At 42.8% G+C, this 21332-nt stretch overlaps 1 protein-coding gene across 5 annotated transcripts; it reads left to right on the top strand.

The window, feature by feature from the left end:
- The first annotated feature begins 5681 nt into the window (after nucleotides 1-5681).
- On the top strand, nucleotides 5682-21074 carry OGFRL1 (opioid growth factor receptor like 1). 5 transcript variants are annotated; one of them, XR_012653020.1, is made up of 9 exons: nucleotides 5682-5996; nucleotides 7887-7973; nucleotides 8526-8607; nucleotides 11751-11829; nucleotides 11922-11988; nucleotides 12131-12276; nucleotides 13834-17288; nucleotides 18753-18817; nucleotides 19431-21074. XR_012653020.1 is itself a non-coding variant. In XM_075046441.1 (7 exons), the coding sequence occupies exons 1-7, from the start codon at nucleotides 5700-5702 to the stop codon at nucleotides 14591-14593; spliced, it is 1515 nt and encodes a 504-aa protein (XP_074902542.1). In that variant the 5' UTR covers nucleotides 5682-5699; the 3' UTR covers nucleotides 14594-21074. The 5 variants fall into 5 exon arrangements, 2 of the variants coding, with proteins under 2 accessions (XP_074902542.1, XP_074902541.1); XR_012653019.1 differs by having other exon boundaries at nucleotides 18753-21074; XR_012653017.1 differs by having other exon boundaries at nucleotides 13834-18817.
- The last annotated feature ends 258 nt before the right edge of the window (nucleotides 21075-21332 follow it).

The raw sequence follows: 21332 nt of genomic DNA, 5'->3' as shown, positions 1-21332 counted from the left end.
TTAATGGACCTCTCTGGTATTCTATTCAAAACATCCTCCCAAGATAATGATGAAGTATTACAATTACCTCGTATTTAATTTTTAATAAAAATTTACAATTATCACACTGATATACATGCAGCGTTAGCTTCCAGAAAGTGATGTGGTTTCTATTTTGATGTCCTTATAAAACCATGTCCTCAGGAAAGAAAAAAAAAATTTTTTTTTCGACTAATCCATGCTGTTTAAAATGTATATACATGTATATAACCAGACGTCAAATGCTTATTTCTTTTTACAAGCTTTATGAAAGTCTGTATTTGATGTATGGAGGTTTGCAGTTCCCTACGTCTTCTATTGTTCTTCAAAAATGGGTAGGGTAAGAACGCCTCTCACCTGTGTTATGGGTAAGTCAGGCTATTTCACAGAAACAGGTCCTGCTGGTTTTAGCACTTAGTCATCTTCTGTTGTACTGGAATACTTTGGTGAACTCAAGTGCCAAAAATTTACCACCTTCTCAAAAACGACTACCAGTTACAACTGTGAGATAACTTAAATTAATTCTTTAATGTTTTTCATTAAGGTATGTCTTGTGGGGATCCGTTCAAGCCCTCAAATACCACCCTAAGAAGCTATGTAAGGTGCTAGAACCTCTTCATGAATCCTGACTGCCTCCACTTCACAACCAGAACCAGCAATACGCTGCAACAGTGAAAGAAGACATTTTTCACAGGAAAAAATCCACACACCTGGCAAAATGCAAATCTGCCCCACCACATCCAAAGCTTAGAGTATTCTGATCTCAGAAGGTCCAACCTGTGTCCTTCTGGGCAGCTAAGAGATGGTTGCGAGTAACTGATGACAAAAATAGCAGATGACTCTTTCAGGGGAGGAACTCTGCTCCTCGTTCAGCTGCACGACAGTGCAGCCAGTTCTCAGTAGGCACAAAGTGGATGCCCCATCGCCGTCTAACTAGCGATTCTTGCTGGATGTTGATCTACACAAGAGCTGTTTAATCTTCCTTTCCTGAGCAAACTCACTTAGAAGCCAGCCACTGCCCAAGGGCAAGCTAAAGGATGAAAACCAATTGTGTGAGAGCTGAATTCAGCTAAAACTGGTATTATTTGTCTGCGTACTTGAAACATTTTGAAGGCTTGCATCGGTGGTGCCACTGCCCTTTTTTAAAGTGCCGTACCAACAATCAGTCAATTTAGTTTCTAATCTGAGAGTTCTTCTAGCCTACCTGCTGGTAATAAACTCCTTTATAGCAGTGAATAACGCCTTACAATGGTTCTGGTTGGCTAGGAAAACCTGCACCACCCTGGCAATCCACCACCAGTGAATTAGGCTCCCGCCAGCCTCATTTCTGTCACTTCGTGCAAGCATTGTGCCATACCTAGTCCAAAAATACAACCCAGTACTTCAGGGAACTCCATCACCTCACCTCAGCAGCAGGGACTGCTGTAAGTCAGTCAGAGCAGACTTCTGCTCTTGGCACTGGCTTCCCACAGCAATACCAAGTCAATTAATTTGACTCCCAGTTCTTGTCAGTGGTCTGAGATCCAGATCCTTTAAAAATCCTCCTAAAGCTCTGTGATGACATTTGGCTGACAGCTTTGCCCTTCAGGTAGAGCTGAGCTTTCTATAATAAGGTGCAGTTATTTGCACAAGAGACAGAGATTTCTTGCAGGAAGTTCTTTAGTTTGTGGGATTAATTGCCATGCGAACTAAATAACATCAAAATCTTCACCTGATTTTTGATGCATGCACAAGGCATGCTTTTGAGGCTCTGCTGTCTCTAGTATAAACGCGGTTGATGTGAAGGAGTATTGACAAAAGCTGTAGCAGGGGAGGGGAAGCAGGGCTGGTCTATACTGGAACCACTTGATGTTGGTCAATGGAAGAAGGTAGTCAGCAGGCAGTCAAGTCAAATGGGTTCCAGACATCAGAATTTCTTAAGTCAGTTCCTTCAAGCTGTGCCAACAGCGTGGGAGGAGGTATTGTGGAAGCAGGAAACAAATCTGCTTTTCGTCCAGATAAGGCCAGAAAAGAAGGAACTCTCCAAAAATGTGAGACATAAGCATGAGTTTTATCAAGGACTGTGTTCCCCCAACTGCAGCTCTAGCATCCAGCCTTACTGCTTGCCCTCTTATAACCTTTCTTGTGCCTTCTCAATGGGGATTTTTTTATTCCCTATTAAAACACTGTCCACTGGTAAGAATGAGGCTGAACCCTCCTGTATACTACGTGCATTCCTGGATATCACATTTCAAAAAAGTTCCAGTAGAGCTCGAAAACCTACAGGAAAAGGTCACAAGGATGATGAGAGGAATGCAATGGCTTTCATGCTAGGTAAGGCTGAATAGGATAGGCCCTTGCATCTTGGAAGAAAAACAATAGGTATTGAAGTGACAGAGGTCTATAAAACTGTGAATAGCATGGAGGCAAATAGGGAACAATCATACTCTGTTTCTCATTAAAAAAGAGCTAAAAAGAACTAACCAGCATCAAATGAAAATATAATATTTTGTATTCTAAAAGATATACTAGAGAACATGTATTTAAACTATGTAACATTGTTTCACTATGTATCAGAGGTCAAAAGTGTATGTAAATGGTATAGAAACAGGTCCATTGATAGCTGTTAAAATGAAGACTCAGATGCAACCTTTTGCACTGGAGGTTTCTAAAGCTTTGATTTTTCATAAGCTGGGAAGAAATGTCAGGGTAAAGACTGGTAAATAAGTGTCCCGTTTCTTAAATCCTTTGGTAAGGTAAACGACCATTTCCAACGCTGGAAGAGTGGGCAAGATTGACCAATTTGTGTATGATCATCCTGCTGTCCCAACCATTATTGTGGAACAGGGACCCCCGCTCCAGTACTGGGGCTAAAATAGAGGCGGGGGGTGTTGGGCTGAATGCTGGGGTAGGGGTGTTGGCTGGGACCGCCAAGTTTGATCTTGGACTGAGTGGGAGTAGCTGGGTCCTGAGTAGGGCAGCGGCTGGCATGATGGTGACTAAAGGGTGTTGGAAAGGCTGAACGGGCTTCACTGATCTCCATGAAGAGCAGAGGAGGAGGAGAAGTGTCTTGGCCAAGGCAGGTGATGGTGGGGGGAGGCAGAGGCACAGACCGAGCCGTAGGACAGGCTCGCAGCTCAGCCACGCAGCTGTGGCTGCATCGAGGTGAGATCTAACTGCAAATAGAGTTACAAATTTGGGCCCAACAGCCAGGGTATTCCCAGTAACTTCCCTTGGTCCTTGGTGCCGGTGCGTGCAGCTCGCACACTTCAAATGAATCTGAAAGAGGGTCACACGTGGGAGTGATACCAATGCATCTAAGCGTGATGCTGCGGCAACCTGAGTTACAATCATCTTTCAGTTTATAGAGAGTGGACTGGGAAACAAGAATATATACAGATGATATCGCCTCTACACTGATGATCCTGACATCCAGTTAAAATGTTGGTATCTACGCTTGAAGAGGACCCTAGAACATTGAAGCAGCAGCAGCAGCAGAAAAAAAAGGCACAAAAACCTGTGAGGGAACGGGGAAGATAATTTACAGTGAGAGGCTGAAGAGGCTCGACTTGTTTGGTTTACCAAGAAGAGGACTGAGATGACTCAAAGATAGTGCCTATCTTTAGGAGCAGTCACTATACCAGACACCACAGAACTGTCTTTGGGGAAAAAAGGCAGAAATCCACGAGTGTGAACTGAAGCCTGACAACTCTGGTTAGAAATGAGGAACACGTTTTTAATCACGAGGGTGAGAGCAGGCACTGGAACAACGTGCTAAGCCTTCAGCTCATCAGGTCTTCGCTCCAGGCAGTGTTTCTGTCCAAAAGGCCTGCTCTAGCCAAACACAAAATACCCTGCCGCTGCCCCTGCCAAATCCGTCCTTGAATGTCACGTCGGATTTATCCCCAAACTCTCCGGGGTTTTGGGAAGAGCTGAAACCGTCTGGTTACCACCCTATTCCCCCCTCCGCTCCCGTCTCCTCCGCCACCTGTATATTCCCTGAGTTCCACCTCGCCGCAACCCTTTCCCACATCTAGCGTACAACAGGTAACGCGCCTGCGTCGGTCACCAAACAAGCATCTCCTTCATGCTGCTCTGGGGCAGTCCCCGCTCTTCGCGAGTGACATCCGCACCGCGACCCTTTAGGGCTTCCCCCCCCTTTTAGGGCTTTTTTCCCCCCCTTTTAGGGTTCCCCCCCCCTTTTAGGGCTTTTTTCCCCCCTTTTAGGGCTTCCCCCCCCTTTTAGGGCTTTCCCCCCCCTTTTAGGGCTTTTTTCCCCCCCTTTTAGGGCTTTTTTCCCCCCCTTTTAGGGCTTGCTTCCCCCCACCTTTTAGGGCTTTTCCCCCCCCCTTTTAGGGCTTTTTTCCCCCCCTTTTAGGTCTTTTTTCCCCCCTTTTAGGTCTTTTTTCCCCCCTTTTAGGGCTTTTCCCCCCCTTTTAGGGCTTTTCCCCCGCCCCCTTTTAGGGCGTTTTTCCCCCCTTTTAGGTCTTCCTGCCCCCCTTTTAGGTCTTTCTTCCCCCCTTTTAGGTCTTTTTTCCCCCCTTTTAGGGCTTTTCCCCCCTTTAGGGCTTTTCCCCCCTTTAGGGCTTCCCCCCCCCCTTTTAGGTCTTTTCCCCCACCTTTTAGGTCTTTTTTCCCCCCTTTTAGGGCTTTTCCCCCCCTTTTAGGGCTTCCCCCCCCTTTTAGAGCTTTTTTCCCCCCTTTTAGGTCTTCCTGCCCCCCTTTTAGGGCTTCCCCCCCCCTTTTAGGGCGTTTTTCCCCCCTTTTAGGGCTTCCCCCCCCTTTTAGGGCTTTTTTCCCCCCCTTTTAGGTCTTTTTCCCCCCCTTTTAGGTCTTTTCCCCCCCTTTTAGGGCTTTTTTCCCCCTTTTAGGGCTTCCCCCCCGCCCCCTTTTAGGTCTTTTTTCCCCCCTTTTAGGGCTTCCCCCCCTTTTAGGTCTTTTTTCCCCCCTTTTAGAGCTTTTCCCCCCTTTAGGGCTTCCCCCCCCCCCTTTTACATCTTTTTACCCCCCTTTTAGGGCTTATTTCCCCCCTTTTAGGGCTTTTTTCTCCCCTTTTAGGGCTTTTCCCCCCCTTTTAGGGCTTCCCCCCCCCCTTTTACGTCTTTTTACCCCCCTTTTAGGGCTTTTTTCCCCCTTTTAGGGCTTTTTTCTCCCCTTTTAGGGCTTTTCCCCCCCTTTTAGGGCTTCCCCCCCCCCCCTTTTAGGGCTTTTTTCCCCCCTTTTAGGTCTTCCTGCCCCCCTTTTAGGGCTTTTTTCTCCCCTTTTAGGGCTTTTCCCCCCCTTTTAGGGCTTCCCCCCCCCCTTTTAGGGCTTTCCCCGTAACCCTTTAGGGCACACGGGGCTCTCCTCCAAGAGGAGGACCCCCCCACTGAGGAGCTGTCCGCCATCCCCCCGCCGAACACCCCTTTCCCCTCCGCCGGGGCAGACCCCCCCCCCCCCCCGCAAACCCTCCGCGCCGCCAACCGGCGGAGCGGGCGGGGGGAACCGGGCGGGCAGGCCGTGCGTGTCTCCCGTGGAAATCCCGGCGCCTCCAGCTCCGCCCTGCGCCTGTCCGTGGGCTGGCGGGGGAGCAGCCCCGGCCGCTCCGCTCCGCCCCGCCATGCCGCAGCCGTAGGCAGCCGGCGGCCGCTCCCCAAGCCCTCGGCCTCCGGGGCGGCGCGGCGGGCCCGGCCGTGCCCCCCCACCCCGCCTTGCCCTGCCCGATGGGCAGCCTCCTGAGCGGGGTCAGCTTCAAGGAGCCCACCACGGTGGAGGACTGCGACTCCACCTGGGAGACCGACTCGGAGCCCGAGGCGGTGGAGAAAACCGGGGAACCGCCGGCGCGGCGGCAGCAGCAGGAGGGGGTGTGCGCCGCCGCCGCCGCCGCCGCGGGAGGCGGGGAAGAAGAACCGGCCGAGCTGCCCGCCGCCGACCGCCGGCCCCAGGAGCCCCCGCCGCCCCCTTCGCCGCCGCCGGAGGAAGGGGAGCGGGCAGAGGCGGACGCCGCCAGCCCCGAGCAGGTACCGCCGGCGGGGTCGGGCAGGGCTGGGGGTGGGGGGGGACGGCCGGTCGGTCGGTCGGTACTCGGCGCCGCTGAGGGAGAGCGGGCCGAGGCGGGCCGAGCCGAGCCCCCGGGCCGGGGTGGCCCCGCTTCCCTTCCCGCTTCCCTTCCCGCCGTCCCCGCTCTGCGGCACTCGAGGGCCGGGGCCGGCAGCCCGGGCCCGGGCGGCGCCTGAGGGGAGGCGGCGGCTGAGGGGAGGGGAGGCGGCGCGCGGACCCGGCCGTTGCACGGGGAGCGGCTTCTGAGGGAACCGGCTCCGCGCCTGAGGTGGAAGCGAGCCCGGTTTGTCTCCTCTCCCCCCCCGCATCGTTCTCGTGGCTCTTGGGAGAAAAAATGAGGCCTTGAAGTCGTTGTCGGTCCCGCTGCTGCTTCTAGGGAAGGTTCTGCTTTACCTTCAAGGTAGCCTTGAACTCGGCCTCTTAACTGAACGGGTTAAAAAGCTGAATATTGGAGCCTGCGTTGGTGGGTCCGAGGTGAGGAATTTTCGAGGCAAGTTTCTCTCTTTTAGGAACCCTTGAGCGTGCCGACCCTAAGGAAATTAAGGGCTGCTTTGCCCCGAGTTTTATTGGAGTTGGAACTGAAGGCAGGGTGGACCTGTTAGGTGTAGGTTTTTTAGCCTGTTAGATGTATTACGGTTGTATTTGGTTCAGAAACCGCGCAAAATTAAATAAGCGTAAGCATTTTTCCCTTTTCTGCTTGATAGATGGTGATACTAATGCCCGATCACGGAGTGTCAAGGGGCGTCACTTGCTCGAGCCAGCCTGTTTTGCCCGTAGGTCAAAGCTGGTCTTGCAAAAGGAAGAATGAAAACAGATGCTCGCTGGTCATTAACGTGCTACTGATAAGTATTGGGATGAGCAATAATAAAGGCAAACGTCCCGTGCAGTCACAGGGAACTTCCCTTTATAGGCTTGACTTTAACCTATTACATGTGTATTGCAAGGAATAGGACTAATCCTGCACACCCACCCCCGCCCTCCATTCGGCCTTTAGTTTTAGTGCAGAGACTTATTTTACGAGACCAAAGAATACAAAACCCTTTGCTGCAGTATGGTTTTAAAGAAATTACAAAGAAAATAAAGTTGTTGGTAGGAGGTTGAAGTCTCTGTACACTAAGGCTTCATTTTCTGTTTTTCTTCAGTGCACACAGCTTGTTCTCTGAAGTCAGTGGGATTATTTCCATTGACCTTGATGGGCTCGGGTTGTTTCGGGTCACAGCTTCCGAACAGCGGGGGGCCAGTACAAGTTCTCCTACATATGTATTTTCTCTAAGCAGGCTTTTGCTTCGGGGTTTAGTTGTTCTTCTTACTGGGCTTTAAATTTAAGTTCTGAGAAACAAATAATAGAAAATGGTTCAAGAAGGTGTTAGAACTGCAATTTGGCTTGTCCATGACTATTCATTTTCTTCTACAGGATGCAACGATAGCAATTAAGTCAATGTACACATGAGAAATAGTCTTCGCAAATAGTATGTTTTCCTGTTCAAAATGAGTAGTGTCTCTGCATTTTCGTGTTCAGCTACTTATCTCATGCCAGCACTTGCTAGGTTACTTTGAAGTCTTGCATTTGGAAATTACAATCAACCTGTTGATTTAAATGCAATTCCGTCTCGTTGGAAGGACATTTCATAGTCTTGCTTTTGTGTTTTATTTTATTTTTTAATTTAGGTTTTAAGTGTTAAGTGTTCAGCAGGGAGATTTGCAGTGTTTGACCAAACAGTAGGCAAACGCGCGCTCTTGTTTGTTTACATTGCTGAAATCCATCATGAAAAATAATTATTTTAATATTACAGAAAGTCGCTATTTAGTGTGTTTGTGTATGGTTATTACCTACTTTCTGACTGTTTCAGGGTGGTGATGGAACTGAGCTGACAGCCAAGCCAAAGAGAAGCTTCTACGCAGCAAGAGATTTATACAAGTACCGACACCAGTATCCAGTAAGAGAATATTCTATGGTTTAAAATTGCTTTTTTAGTAGAAGACAGCACACAACCCAAACATTCCTAAACCTTTGTGGTGCCTAATAAATATGAGAAATGAGAATCAAAAAGCTGATGCAGAGGCCCAACGTATGCCAGCAGGAGAGGAGTGAAACTAGTGCAACGTCTTTTCATCCCAGGTGTTCGTGCATATGTCAGCCTGGGAACAGTGGTAGGAGCCCAGAAATAGGCTTGTGCCTTGACCATTGAAGAGGGTAAATTATAGAGTTTGGACTTCTTATTATTTGTCTCTCAAGTTCCTTGAGACTGAAGTCAAGGTGCTGCTATGCTTGCTGCTCTAGCCTCTGCCTTGGTAGGAGAAGGTACCAGCCAGAAGGAACTTGCAAATCCTTAAACTGAGTCTTTAAGTGCATGAGTGAAACTCTGTGGTTCCTAAAACAACTCTGAAATGTTTTTTGTCCTCGAATTATTCAAAGAGCACAATATCACTTTCTGGATACTCTTGATAGGTTTTTGTAGGCTGATAATGTCCTATTTCCTTTCTTTTAGCAGAACTTTAAAGATCTTCGATATCAAAATGACTTGTGCAATCTCCGCTTTTACAAAAATAAAATCCCGTTTAAACCTGATGGTGAGTAATCTGTGGCAATAATAGTGATAACAAAAGAATGCTCACTAATAATAGTAACAAAGTAGAACTCTAGTGATAATTGCCGTGCTGACAAATTAAAGGTGTATAGTTATATATTGTACCAGTTGAACCTCCCGTCTTGGAGTAGCGTGTTGATAACATGCTTAAACCAGAGTTAGCTTTTGCTCTAGGGACGTGGTGCTTTTCTCATGCATTTTCAGCATGACGTAGTACAGGGCATTGTTTCTACCACTATTTTACAGTAGTGGCGTTACCTTTTATTAAACAAAGGTAAAGTTGTTCCACTATGCTGCACAAACTCTTGCTGCTTGAATATGAGTGGCAGGGATCAGGGTGTTGAAAAAGAATGTAACTACCTTATGTGAGATTATTATAACAACAATAATAAAATTATTTCTCAAAAGTCCCTAGTGGTTTTGGTAGTGGAGCAGGAACCTCATACGCAGGGTTCTGCACAAGCACAGGACTAGCTGCAAGATGACAAACCCTGCTCTAGAGAGTTTGCAGTCAAAGTATGAGAGACAAGAGGGTAGCAGACAGATGGGGAAGCAGCAGGAGGCAATAAAACACTCTTGGTTAGAATGACAGACAGGAGTCTTGGCACAAAAGAGCTTAGCCATTGGCAAAAAAAAAAAAATTTGCAGGCTGAAAATAAGCTTTTGAGACTTTTAGAAGAACGAGAAGGAAGTTACTTTGAAGGTGTTTGTAGAAAGATCCTCTCGGCATGAGAGCAGCTTGGGAGGAAATACTGAAGTGCACATCTGAGTACAGAAGTGAGACGTGGAGGCTGCCATTGAGGCAGGATCCTGTCAGAGGCAGGATCAGTCTCATAGCAACAAATAGGTTCTGATACGGTAGGAAGGGACAGGTCACAAAAGGCTTTGGAAGTGAAGGCGTATAGTTTTTGTTTAATGTTACAGAAAAGGGCTTCACAATGGAAGAATGCAAAGCAAAAAAAGAGGCAATATAAAAAAGCAGCTGTCTAGAAACATGATCATAACAGCAGCATTCAGGGTAGATGTAAGCATGACAAGAGGATGCTTTTCAAGGTCAGGAAAAGGGATGTTGAGGTGCAAAATGTCAAAGTTCTGGTAGGAAGCTGGGTGGGCAGTAATGTTATACAGAAGAATGTAAAGATGTACATATAGGAAAGTTGAAGATGAGAGCTGTTTATAGGCAAGATAGTGATAATATCCTCAGCAAGTGAGAAAACAAGTCAGGTTATGTGAAAGGAAGGTAAGACCTTTGTTTTCATCATCTTGAGCTTTATCTAGATACCCACAGGCAGATGCTGTGTTTTTAGCCTGATGGGAAGAAGAGTTAGACCTGTGAATTACCAGTACAGAGGTAGAAAATTCAGGGGACACTACGCAGGGAACAGATACAGAAAGAAGGAGAAGGCCACTGCGGTCCATGTGAACCTGAGGACCACGTGAACCTGAAACTGAAAGCCAGAAGAGGTTGGGGCGGGGTGGAATCCTTTAAAGTGCAAAATGAAGGAGAAATTCAAGAGGATTAGCCACAAGAAGAGATGGTCACCTAAAATCTGTAAAGAATAAAAGTTCTCTTAATATTTTAGGAGAAAACCACAGTAGGTAGTGTCAAAGGTAGCTCATAGGTCATGGAGCCTGAAGTGTCGATGGCTGTGAACTCTGGCTGTGCAGAAGGTTTTATTGAGGATGGGAAAGAGTAGCCACCACCTTGACCTAAGTCTGTGGCTCTGTGAGTGTGTTCGGAGGGAGTCTAAGCTACCATGTTAGGGACTGAACTACTGGGGAATGTTATTAAAAAAAGACATTTCTAGCGCAGTACTAGATCTGAAGTTTAATTCCATGACCTACAGATTTAGCTTGTGGTTCTGACTCAGAGCTGGCCTGTCTGTCTCTCCGCCCTGGAATTGAGCAGCAAGTTTTCCACTACTTGAAATGTAGGTTGGATACAGTGCGGTGGTGGCGGGAGGTCCTCTTGCCAAGGTCCTTTTCCAGCCTTGCCTGCACTGGAAACCCGATGTTCTTAGCAGCCCCTTTGACTGGCGGCTTTCTGCATTTCTTGAAGAAAAGTACCAAATGAGTTCCTCTTTGTTCACTGAGACCCAAGTGGAAATTTTCATGGGGCGGGGGAGAGAGAGAGACATCTCAAATATATAATAGGGGACTATCTGCGTGGGACTTTGGGCTCTTTAGGCCACTCCTATACTATTTGACTTTGGGAGAGGTCATGCCGCGGTGATAAAACTGTTGTTGGTTTCAGAGTAGAAACAGGCTAACGCTGACCATTCATTCATGGAAAGAGACTGTACAGGTTTTGGAACAAGGAACATCCTTTTATGTACTTTGTGTATTTGTGCAGTGCCTGGAAAAGTGCCCTGGCCCGTGACTGAATTTCATGAACACGGTCTCAGTGCGAAGAATGATTAATTTCCTTTTGCATGTACTTTGCCCCTTTTTCTATCACTGTGTCTTTCCAAGAGAAACAGACTGAACTCCACAACTGTTTTGAGACCACTAAAAGCTGAAATTCTCATTTGTTGAGCATGACCTGAGAACCCAAGGTCAAACTCATAGCAATGGTAGCAAGACTCTTGGCCACAGCTAGCAGAGAAAGATTTCCTAATCGTAATGTTATTTGCAGCTGGTGAGATTCCTGGAATAGGAGATTTCTTAGAGTTGAGGCTTTGTTCTACTCAGTTGAGATAGAGGTATGCAGAGTTTTGTCATGTTAAAGCAATGACAGGTGATTCACAATGCAATATTGTATGTAAGTGCTTTGTTAATTACCAGTCAGTGTGATAAAGGGATCTAGGACATGAGAACTTTCGGAGAAGTGTATTTTACAGAGGTTATTGTCACATACCCTCTGCTGGTAAGTAACTCAGTATAAGTCAGTTGGTTTTATTTGTATTGCAATTTGATACATCTCTTATTTTTAATTAAGTTTTAGTAACTATATTAATTTTAAATTAAAATGAATTTATTTATGGCTGTAATAGACCTTATTTCACATAGTATGTGAAAAACAATTAAAGTATGTATTCTATCGTTTTGTTAACATGGCATGTACTTTATGTAGCTGAATGCTGTTTTTGATGGCTACCTAATAGTCTTCAAATTATTTTTATGCAGGGGTTTATATTGAAGAAGTCCTAAATAAATGGAAAGGAGACTATGAAAAACTGGAACATAACCACACTTACATACAGTGGTCGGTCACTTACTACATATTTCTGTTTCAAAGCATTAATTTGATTAAGTGTTCATATACTGTGAGCCATAATGTGCTTTTTCTTTTAACAGGCTTTTCCCACTGAGGGAACAAGGTCTGAACTTCTATGCTAAAGAATTAACTACATATGAAATTGAGGTAATACAAATTGAGCTCAATACAAACCATCACATTAATTTTGATACATAACTGCTTTTTGTTCTGTAGAGTTGTTTTACACAATGCAGAAGTACTCGCTTTAGTGCCACTTAGAATTTTGGACGTATTCTTTGTTTATTAGGAATTCAAGAAAACAAAAGAAGCAATTAGAAGATTCCTTTTGGCTTACAAAATGATGTTGGAGTTTTTTGGAATAAAACTAATTGATAAAACTGGAAATGTAGCACGAGCTGCTAACTGGCAAGAAAGATTTCAACATTTGAATGAGTAAGTAATGACATGCACTCCACTCTCTAGAATTGCCATAGAATCTCTTTAGCCTTTTGTTTTCTAGAGAAAGGGAAGATATATTTTCCAAAGATTGCCAGGAAAAAGAGAAAAAGGAATAGCCGATGCCTGGCTTGTGTCTGCATGTGTATGTTCCTCATTCCCCTCTTTTTGATTGTGCTTCTTGCCCATTACCAGTCTAACTGACATCATTGAATTCCCTGAAAATACAACTTCAGATGGTGCTGAAGAAGATCACAGTTCCAAATTAGTCATGCTGCTGAATGCGTTTTCACCTGATCCCAAAGCGCTGCTTCTCAGTTGGAAAGGATGCATGGTTTACCTTTGTATTCATGTTTTGAGAAAAGTCAAATTCTCCACACCTGTATGGAAGCTAAATAACAAGATTTCCCTCCCTCCTCAAAACAAGAAATATTATGTATTTAATAATTTTTAATTGTAGTGCTTAACTGGAGAGGTTAATCACACATTAAGTCAAACTTTAGCCCAAATTTCGGCAAATCACATGTGTCGCTTTTCATTGGCGTTGTGTGGAGCATAAGTTTGCACTGAATTTTGTCCCATGTGGATTAATTGTATCAAAATCTCTTTTCAAATCTTGTGATCGCTTTCCTAATGCCTCTGACCTTAGAGCTGAAGATTGTTTCCTTGCAGTACTTTGTTTTCCCCACCCAAATGAAAGCTTGTAGGTAGAATTGCTGATGGTAATTCTGGGTGAATAATGGGAATAATTTGTTATTAATTTTACTTAAATATTATATGACCCAATAGGGATGTGGGCTCAGACTCAGGCCACAGATAAAACAGAGTTTCAGGAAGCCCAGGTGTGACACACTGCACATTTTTACACTGTAATTGCTATATTCTCACCAGTGAGTAGCTACACAGTTTTAAGTCAGGAATTGGGACTGGTTTTACCTAATTTTAGCCATCTAAAATTTAGGCATTTAAGTTTTACAGTTTACCTAGGTGTACTTTATGAGGGAAAGAGTTCTTCATAAACACTTTCAGAACATAGTTTGTTCCATTTATCTTAGACGCTTCTTACGGCAGTGGGACTTGCTCTCCAGAGATGCCTGTTTTTCTCCCAGCACTGACTGTATCAGAGGTACAGGTAGCTAGTCTAGACTGGAGACCTAGCTTTTAAATAACTTAAGTGCAATGGATCCTGTTCTGTAGCTGTATTGCTGCAATACACTACAAAACCCGCATTTTATGAAGTGACTGGCTTTTCTCCTCAGAAAGAATACATACAGCAGGAGGGATCAAAATCAGTACATGCTTTGATTTTATTTTTTGTCAGCCTGTTGCCTCAGTACATTTTACAGACACTAATTTTCACTCACAACATCCTAGCAAAGGAGGTGCTAGCAGGCTTCAGCAGCTGTGAGAAATTAAAGTACAGGAAGCCTGAAGTACACACCTGGAGTGATAAAAAGGAGTGAGGAATTGAAGTTCCAGTTCTGTATCTGTAATGGGGACGGGGGGGAGGAGGGTTCTGATTCAATGGAATTTTTTCACCCTTTTTTTCCAAAGGTCTCAACACAACTACTTGAGAATCACTCGAATTCTGAAAAGCCTTGGCGAGCTTGGATATGAGAGTTTCAAATCTCCCCTGGTAAAATTTATCCTCCATGAAGCTCTTGTGGAAGATACCATTCCTAACATTAAGCAAAGTGCTCTAGAATATTTTGTGTATACTATTAGAGACCGAAGAGAAAGGAGGAAACTCCTGAGATTTGCCCAGCAACACTATACGCCCTCAGAGCATTTTATCTGGGGACCCCCAAGAAAACAGAAGTCGGAGGCAAGCAAAACAAATAAAAAGCCAGCATCTCCGATTTCTATTCACAACAGTTATATTCCTAAGCATAAGAAACCAAAAGAGCCTAAGAATACATCAGCAAGTGGAAGCTCTGCTGGTAAAACAACTGAAGAAAGAAAGGTAGAACTCACAAAAAACAGGGAAGAAAACGACCAGGATGAACAAGAAATGAACTGTGATCCTGTTAGGCAGAATAACAGTGAAAAGAACAGTGATATCGATAGTGGTCAGCTTTCAAAATCGGAGGAAATTCATGATACTTCAGACAGAAAGGAGGACGCTTCTCATTCCAAAAAAGATGATGAAAATCTGAACAGTGACTGTGGAAATCCCCCAGACACTATAGAGAAAGATTTATGTGACACTGAGAATTCTTCAAATAACACGTCAGCAGAACTACAAGATAATCTTGATAAGGATACACTTTCAGGGGGGACCACCACGAAAAACAAGGATGAGCTCAAATCATGAGTCTGAGGTTAAAAATCATTATATTTCACATTGAATGAAGCAAATTATTCATTGCTCCTTCATTTTGGGTGAAATTTCCATCTAGTGTAGTAAAAAATGTTCATGAGACTATGCTTGTTGTGAATACATCAGATTAGGCTTCTGTTTGGTTAATGAATTTTATTTTTCTTCAACTCAGTTGTTTATCAGCAGTCAACCAGGTGTGGCTCTTCAAAACAATTGTGTATCTTCAAAGCTAAGAAATCCATTATCTTTTCCAGACAGATTGCGTAGAAAAGCTTATCTATTTTTTTGCCATTAAATTAATCCAGTATGAAAAAAAAAAAAAAAAAAAAAGAAAAAAAGTGTAACTTACTAGAAGGCCTTGGAACATCAGAATTTTTAAGTTTCTTTTAATATGCTTTAAGTGTTGATTTCCTTTTATGAAATGACTAGAAATTCTTTCAAGAGCACAGTTTTTTCCCTAGTGGATATTTTTTTAGGAACTATGTTCATGTTTAAAGGCAGTATTTGCACAGCATCTTTTACCTTAGATTAGCATCCTTGTCGGAGACACTTCATAATGGGTATCAAAATGTCCTGTGCAGCTGGGTATCATTGTACATTGAATTAAAGTTTAACTTACGATGAAACTGTATCCACAGCTTTTGGGTACAAAGGAAGTTGTGCTTTAGACTTCTTTTAGTCCCTGTTAGGTTCCCTCTTCTCTTGACTCGTTTGTTGCTACTACTAATTTGGGGGGAGGGATATCTCTGATCACTCAGATTTGGTCTCAGTGTGAAAGCTCTCTGATGATCAGCTATAACAAAACAACTCCCCCAGCTGGGTTCAGCACTTAGAAAGCCTCTGGACCGCTGAAAAGCAGTGTCTTCATCACAAGGCACTGCTTCATCATCAGAGCCATCAGAGACAATGTCACCAGGCCTGTCCAGCTGGATCTTACCTGAACTTGGAGGTTTCTTGGCCAGTTTTGGGTAAGGTCTGCACAATGCTGAACACCCTCTTGCTGGTCTGGGAGAGAAAGGCCGTCCTGATGCTTTCCTTCCAGCTGTCTCTTTCCTCTCTTTGCTCTCTATCAGAGGTCTTTCACAGTTTAATGTTATTTTGATGATCAGCTGAAATCTGAGGCAGACCAGTCTGCTGGCCCAGCTGGAGACCAACAAGTAGGAATTTCCCAGTTAAGATCTTTCCCAACTTTCTTCACTGAAGGACTGTTTGCTTTCCCTGAGTAGCCTCTTCTGACTTCATGCCATTCAGTCAAACAAGATAGTACCCAGCAAGTTAATTGAATATGAATTAAAAAATAATTCAGGTAGAACTCACACTTTCTACAGTCCTAAAATAGTCTACAACTTCTGTATCTATTTTCTATTTAGAATTGTATATATTATCTACTGCCTTTAATGTATTTTTGATGAAATGTTACAAGGCAAGTGGCTAACTACAGTTAGTGTGTGTGAGAGTGCTACGGGACTTTATTGAAGTCTTATAACTCAAAATGGCAAAGTCTTCAGGGGTTTCAGAGCATAGACAAAATGTCTTGTATTTTTCCATTTCGCTATTTCCCATCACGGCAGTGCATCATCTGTTGCTTTCCCCAGGTAGCACTGTTTCTTGGGATCAAATAGAATGGCAGTTAGAGATCTTGGTACCCATGGACAAAGATCAGGCTCTTTCCATCCTAAAGAGGCAGGGAAGAAGGAAGACATATCCCTCCTCCTCCTGTGCTGACTTGTAAGGAAAGGAATGTATGTATGTGGATTTTTTTAAGGGTAACCCAGATTGCTCGAGGAGGCGTTAAGTCTGTCTGAGCAGAAATGCCCCAGAGAATTCCACTTGCAGCTACTGCCTCTTTAAAGCTGGAATGGTGCTGAGAAGCCTTTCACAATACCCTGGACTTGATCTAGGATCCCCTTGTCCATGTTTGCCTCTGACCTTCAGAGCAGAAGGGGACAGGAAAAGGCTGAGATAAAATTGGTCCATGTAGTTAAGGACTCTGACCCCACGCGTACGCACAGGGAGGACAACTTTATGTTCTGCCTATGACTTTTTAAATCTCGAGTGCCTAACCATGCCAACTTAATAGCATTGTTTTTACATAGTTATTTCTTGAATGGCATAAGGAAAATTTATACACTGTGTATGAGGAACGTAACTGTAAGGTAGGTAGTTATGCAGAGCCTTCAATTTATGGACTTTAGTATTAAGGTTAAACACTTCTAAAAAACGCATGGTGTTCAAGTGAAATAAGGGATGCTGGGGGTGTTATTATATTTATACTGTAATTGGATTGAACATCGATGACCTCAGGAGATCTTTTGTCTACTGAACAAAAAAAAAAAAAAAAAAAAAAAAGATAAATCTTGCTCTAATTTTAGACCAGAAAGCTCTTGGGATGTGCATCCAGAAGATTTCTCTGCAGTACGGTATTCTGTTACTGTGACACAGCTTTCACCTATACATGCTTGCTGGTTCTCTACTCCTAATTAAGTACTTCATGTACTTTTAATCTGGCAGGGCTGTCTGCATTAAGGGCCCAGTGTATCTGAAAATACAGTCAAGAACTTTGGGACTCATATCCTTATATTAAGTTTGCAATTATTTTTTTTTTAAAATCCTCAACTCAGTATATTTCTATCAATTTTCATAGAAGTGAGAAGAGTAGTGGCATACCAGTTGCCTACAAAGAGCTATGGTAAGTGAGTTTTTTTGTGTCAGGTGGGCTCTTGCACTCTGTAATCTTTGTTTTACAGCTTTATCAACAGAATTACTCCCATGGGACACTTCAACTTTGACTAACAAATTCTGCTCTACGTAAAATGTGATGTTTATCATTCTTTTCCATGGAGGAGTTGTTTCTTCTAATTTTGAAAGTGCTTAAAAGAAGGATTCATTGCAGGGCAATCATACAGTGTAGCATCCCATTGAGATTTGTGAGGATCAAGTGGGTGCACTGTATGCATTTCATTACAGGATCATGGCCTTAGCAACCAGAAGCACCCTGTGCTTGAAGTTTCTAAGTATTGGCTTTCAGGTTTACAGTACAGTATATGTTGAAATGATTGTATTCTCATAAGTGCCAGTACTTAATTATTTAACTGTTACGTCAGAAACCGAGGATGTGCAAAGAAAGTCAGCACATTTGCTCACTGTTAAAACTTAGTTTTGTCTCTCTATTATGCTTAAGTATTCAGGGATTTCTGTGTACTTACTACGATAATGTGTTTTGGCCCAGTGTTTTACTGGAATCTGAGCTATTAATTTATTAATTGAACAGAATCTCCCATACAGGTGTTCTTTCCTAAAAAGTATATCTGAGTAGCCTCTCGTACTGGTAAGCAGGAGTAACGTGTATATGCACATGCCTGTGAATTTGATTTTACGTATCCTGTGGTGAGGACATATGAATGCGCAGCTTGACAAAATGTTACTGAGTACACGCATGGAAGTGAAGGCGATCGTACAAATCATGCAAAAATGCAGCACTTTAGTTACAGCTCTGTGCCGTACTATCCAGGACGTAACTCTGCCTTGGTACCTGGTTCGGTGTTGGTGTAGAGACTGAAAGCTTGGGTACATGAGGTGTGCACCACAGACCGTTCAGATAAGAAGAGCAGATATGCGTGTGCATGTGTCTAGGAGCAGAACTGAGCTCTTGGTGTCCGTACTGCTCATATTTAAAGGCATGAACCTGAAGGATGCTAAAAATATTTGCAATAAGCCTTTGAGAGCTGTTCCCTGGCTTGGTCAGCTCCCCAGTTTCCTGCTCTATGATTGCAGCAGTCTGATGTATTAGTATTTGTATAATCATAGTTAATATTTCATGTAACCTAGTGTAAGCTTCCTTGAATTATTCCAGGATAATTCTAATAATCTGCAGTTGCATATACCTGTATTATAACCGGAAAGTTTACAGACTTTAGAAGCTTTGTATAATTTTGATGGATGAGCTAATAAGGTAAGTCAAGGGAGATTTACTAGATTCAAATGGAAAATGGGTCTTGTTTGTTTTTAAATAAAATTTATGTATATCTGTTTAATTGAATTATTTTTTTGCACCTTTCTTTTCCTGACAGTTGTGATGCTACTGATCACAAAATATAGTAAGATATACATGTTTAAGTGAAAATGTAACTCTTACTACGCCATACTTTTACAGGTAACATACCATGTTGAATTTCCTTGACAAAAGCTGTATTTATGAATAAGAAGCAAGTATATGAAGTAAGTTTTGCCATTAATAAAAGTGTGACAATATCACACTAATGATGTACATTGTCATAAGAACTACCAGTGTGGATCAGAGCCAAAGATGTTTCTAGCCTTGTATCCTGCCTCCAGCAGTGGCCACCAACAGATGGTGTGAAATAAAGAACAGCTAAGGTGACCCCATTTTTCTCCAGGAATTTTTCCATTTTTGAGCTCATGGTTTCTTTCAGCCTCCACAATCCCTCGTGGCTATGAGTTCTGTGTTTTAATTCTGTTTTGTGTAGAAAAAGGAATCTCTTGTTTGCCTCAGATCTGTTTATTCAAGAATTGTTAGTGCATTTAAACACAGTTACTAAAAGTACTGTAAGATGCACAGTAATCCACTTCAAGTCAGTTTTTAAAAGCCGTAGGAGATTCTAGTGATAAAATACCTGCTTAGGCAGAAAATGTCCTGTGTTTCTATCCTTAGGCAGAAGATGTCTGCTTAGGAAGAAAACTTGTCCTATGTTGATGACAATATTATCTTGCTTGTCCCTTCTGAATAAATTTTTATACATAAATCCTTTTGTATGAAGTATTAAAAGTCAGATTCCAACTGCAAAACAGATTTTATTTTTTTTTCTATCAGTGTAAAAGCAAGATCAGTCAAAGGCAAAACCTATTCCTAGCCCACATCTGAGTGAGGTACCTCTGGATGTGGAGACACCAGCATCAATGGCTGTAACGTTGTGATCATGTAGAAGACAGAAATACTATCTGGGATTTGCTGAGAACCACACTCCTCATTCCACATTTTGGTAACTTATTTTGATACAAGTCCCCGGTTCAAACTGCAATTGGAGTAGCTGCTCAAAAGGTGTTTTTGATGGCCATCGGAGCCTGAAAATGAGGGATGGGTCAAAAAGGCCTAAGTATGAGCAACCTGCCCTCCATTCACGTCATGGTCAACACCATAGGTTGACTACTAACAGGTACTTAGATGCAGTTCTCCAAGGGGAATGTAAATTGTGTGTCTCTAATATCTCTGTGCTCTGTATTGCCTATGAACTATTTATTTTCCTGAAAGCTGTGTTCCTTTTACAGCCCACATTCTTAAGTATACTTACTTAAGACCATCGGGGAAAGGAAGAGTTTATTTTAAAGAGTATATTTAATACATGCCATACCTAATGGACTCCTAAAGTATAGTTCAAAAGCTATAGAGACCAATTAAATAGAGACCTCTTCTGGCTTTACATTTATCTTCACCTTTATTTTCAAGAGCATTAAGCTGTTTGCTATAAAATAACAAATGTGAGAATTGGCAAATTGTTCTGAAAGAAGTCTCTTACTTCTTAGAAACTCAGCACTTTTTAATTCTACCACGCTTACAAGTCTAGTGGCGTATTCATCAACAAAAATTTATTGTGAAATATACTGAATGTATTTACTACTGTGGCTAACTATGTGAAAATTATTGTTTTGCAGTAAAAAAGGTTATGGCATTTATATTTTGGGGATCTGCTGAAGCATGTTTGCTAATCCTTAGTTGCTCTTTTTTCTGTGTTTTAACCTATTCCATAGTTGTTTGCCTTTTATGCAGTTTGAGTTCAGCAACAGATGATTAGGTATAGTTTTGCACTGATAAAATTTGGAAATATCGTAGACTTCATTGTTAAAATGTATTCTAAGAAAAAAGTGCAGTAAAAAAAGCCAAACCAAAACCCAACAGTTTTTACTTGCAAAATGAAACAGCTCCATGTCAGTTTTTATGAATGGTCCTGCTCTCTTCTCTGTATTCCTTTGCAGTGTTTAATTACAGAATGCCGTGCATGTTTGGTAGTACCAATACCATATGTATGTGGTAGGAGTGGTAACCAGTTTCTGGATTTGTAATGCACTATAAAGATATATTTTATAATTCTGTAACTGTATGGCAGTGTTATGCCAAAAAAATTGTATAAACATAAAAAGCAATAGTTTATGTTGCTTACTGCTATATTTTAAATTGTTTGTAAAATGAAATACTTGGATTTCCTTTCAGGTAAATATATTTTTAATAACAGCAGCCAAAAACTCTAAACTAATAAAGCTTCTTCATTTAGCAGCATTGTTTTAGCAACATGTACAAATATTGTGTAGCTCTAATAATGTGTAATTGCTGTTCGGCGCTTGTTTGTATAGTCTTCTGTAAATGTATTAACACTTAAAAGTAGGGCATTAAAGGCTCTGGTCTTACTTTTTTGTTGTCAGTGGCAAAACCACCATGGATAGCAAAAGAACAAGGGAAGGCCCAGAGTGAGCTTTACGAAAAGCTCAAGTGGTGTTTTGTGTTTGTTTTTTTTAATTTAAGAAAAATATATACTATGAAAACACTGGTAACATTAAAGGGTAGAATATCCATTATGATGGTGGAGGCAGAAACCCCCTGGAGCAGTGCCAGCAACTGGCTACTGCTGCTTAAACTTGGCAGGGAAACCTTTAACCTGCTGGTTGTATTCGTCCTGCACTGAAGCTGTAGAATTGGATGGCTTCAGCTACTTTGCCCCCT

The sequence above is a fragment of the Buteo buteo genome, chromosome 15 (assembly GCF_964188355.1).
Source record: "Buteo buteo chromosome 15, bButBut1.hap1.1, whole genome shotgun sequence".
NCBI lineage: Eukaryota > Metazoa > Chordata > Aves > Accipitriformes > Accipitridae > Buteo > Buteo buteo.
This window is presented reverse-complemented; position numbering and strand designations above follow the sequence as displayed.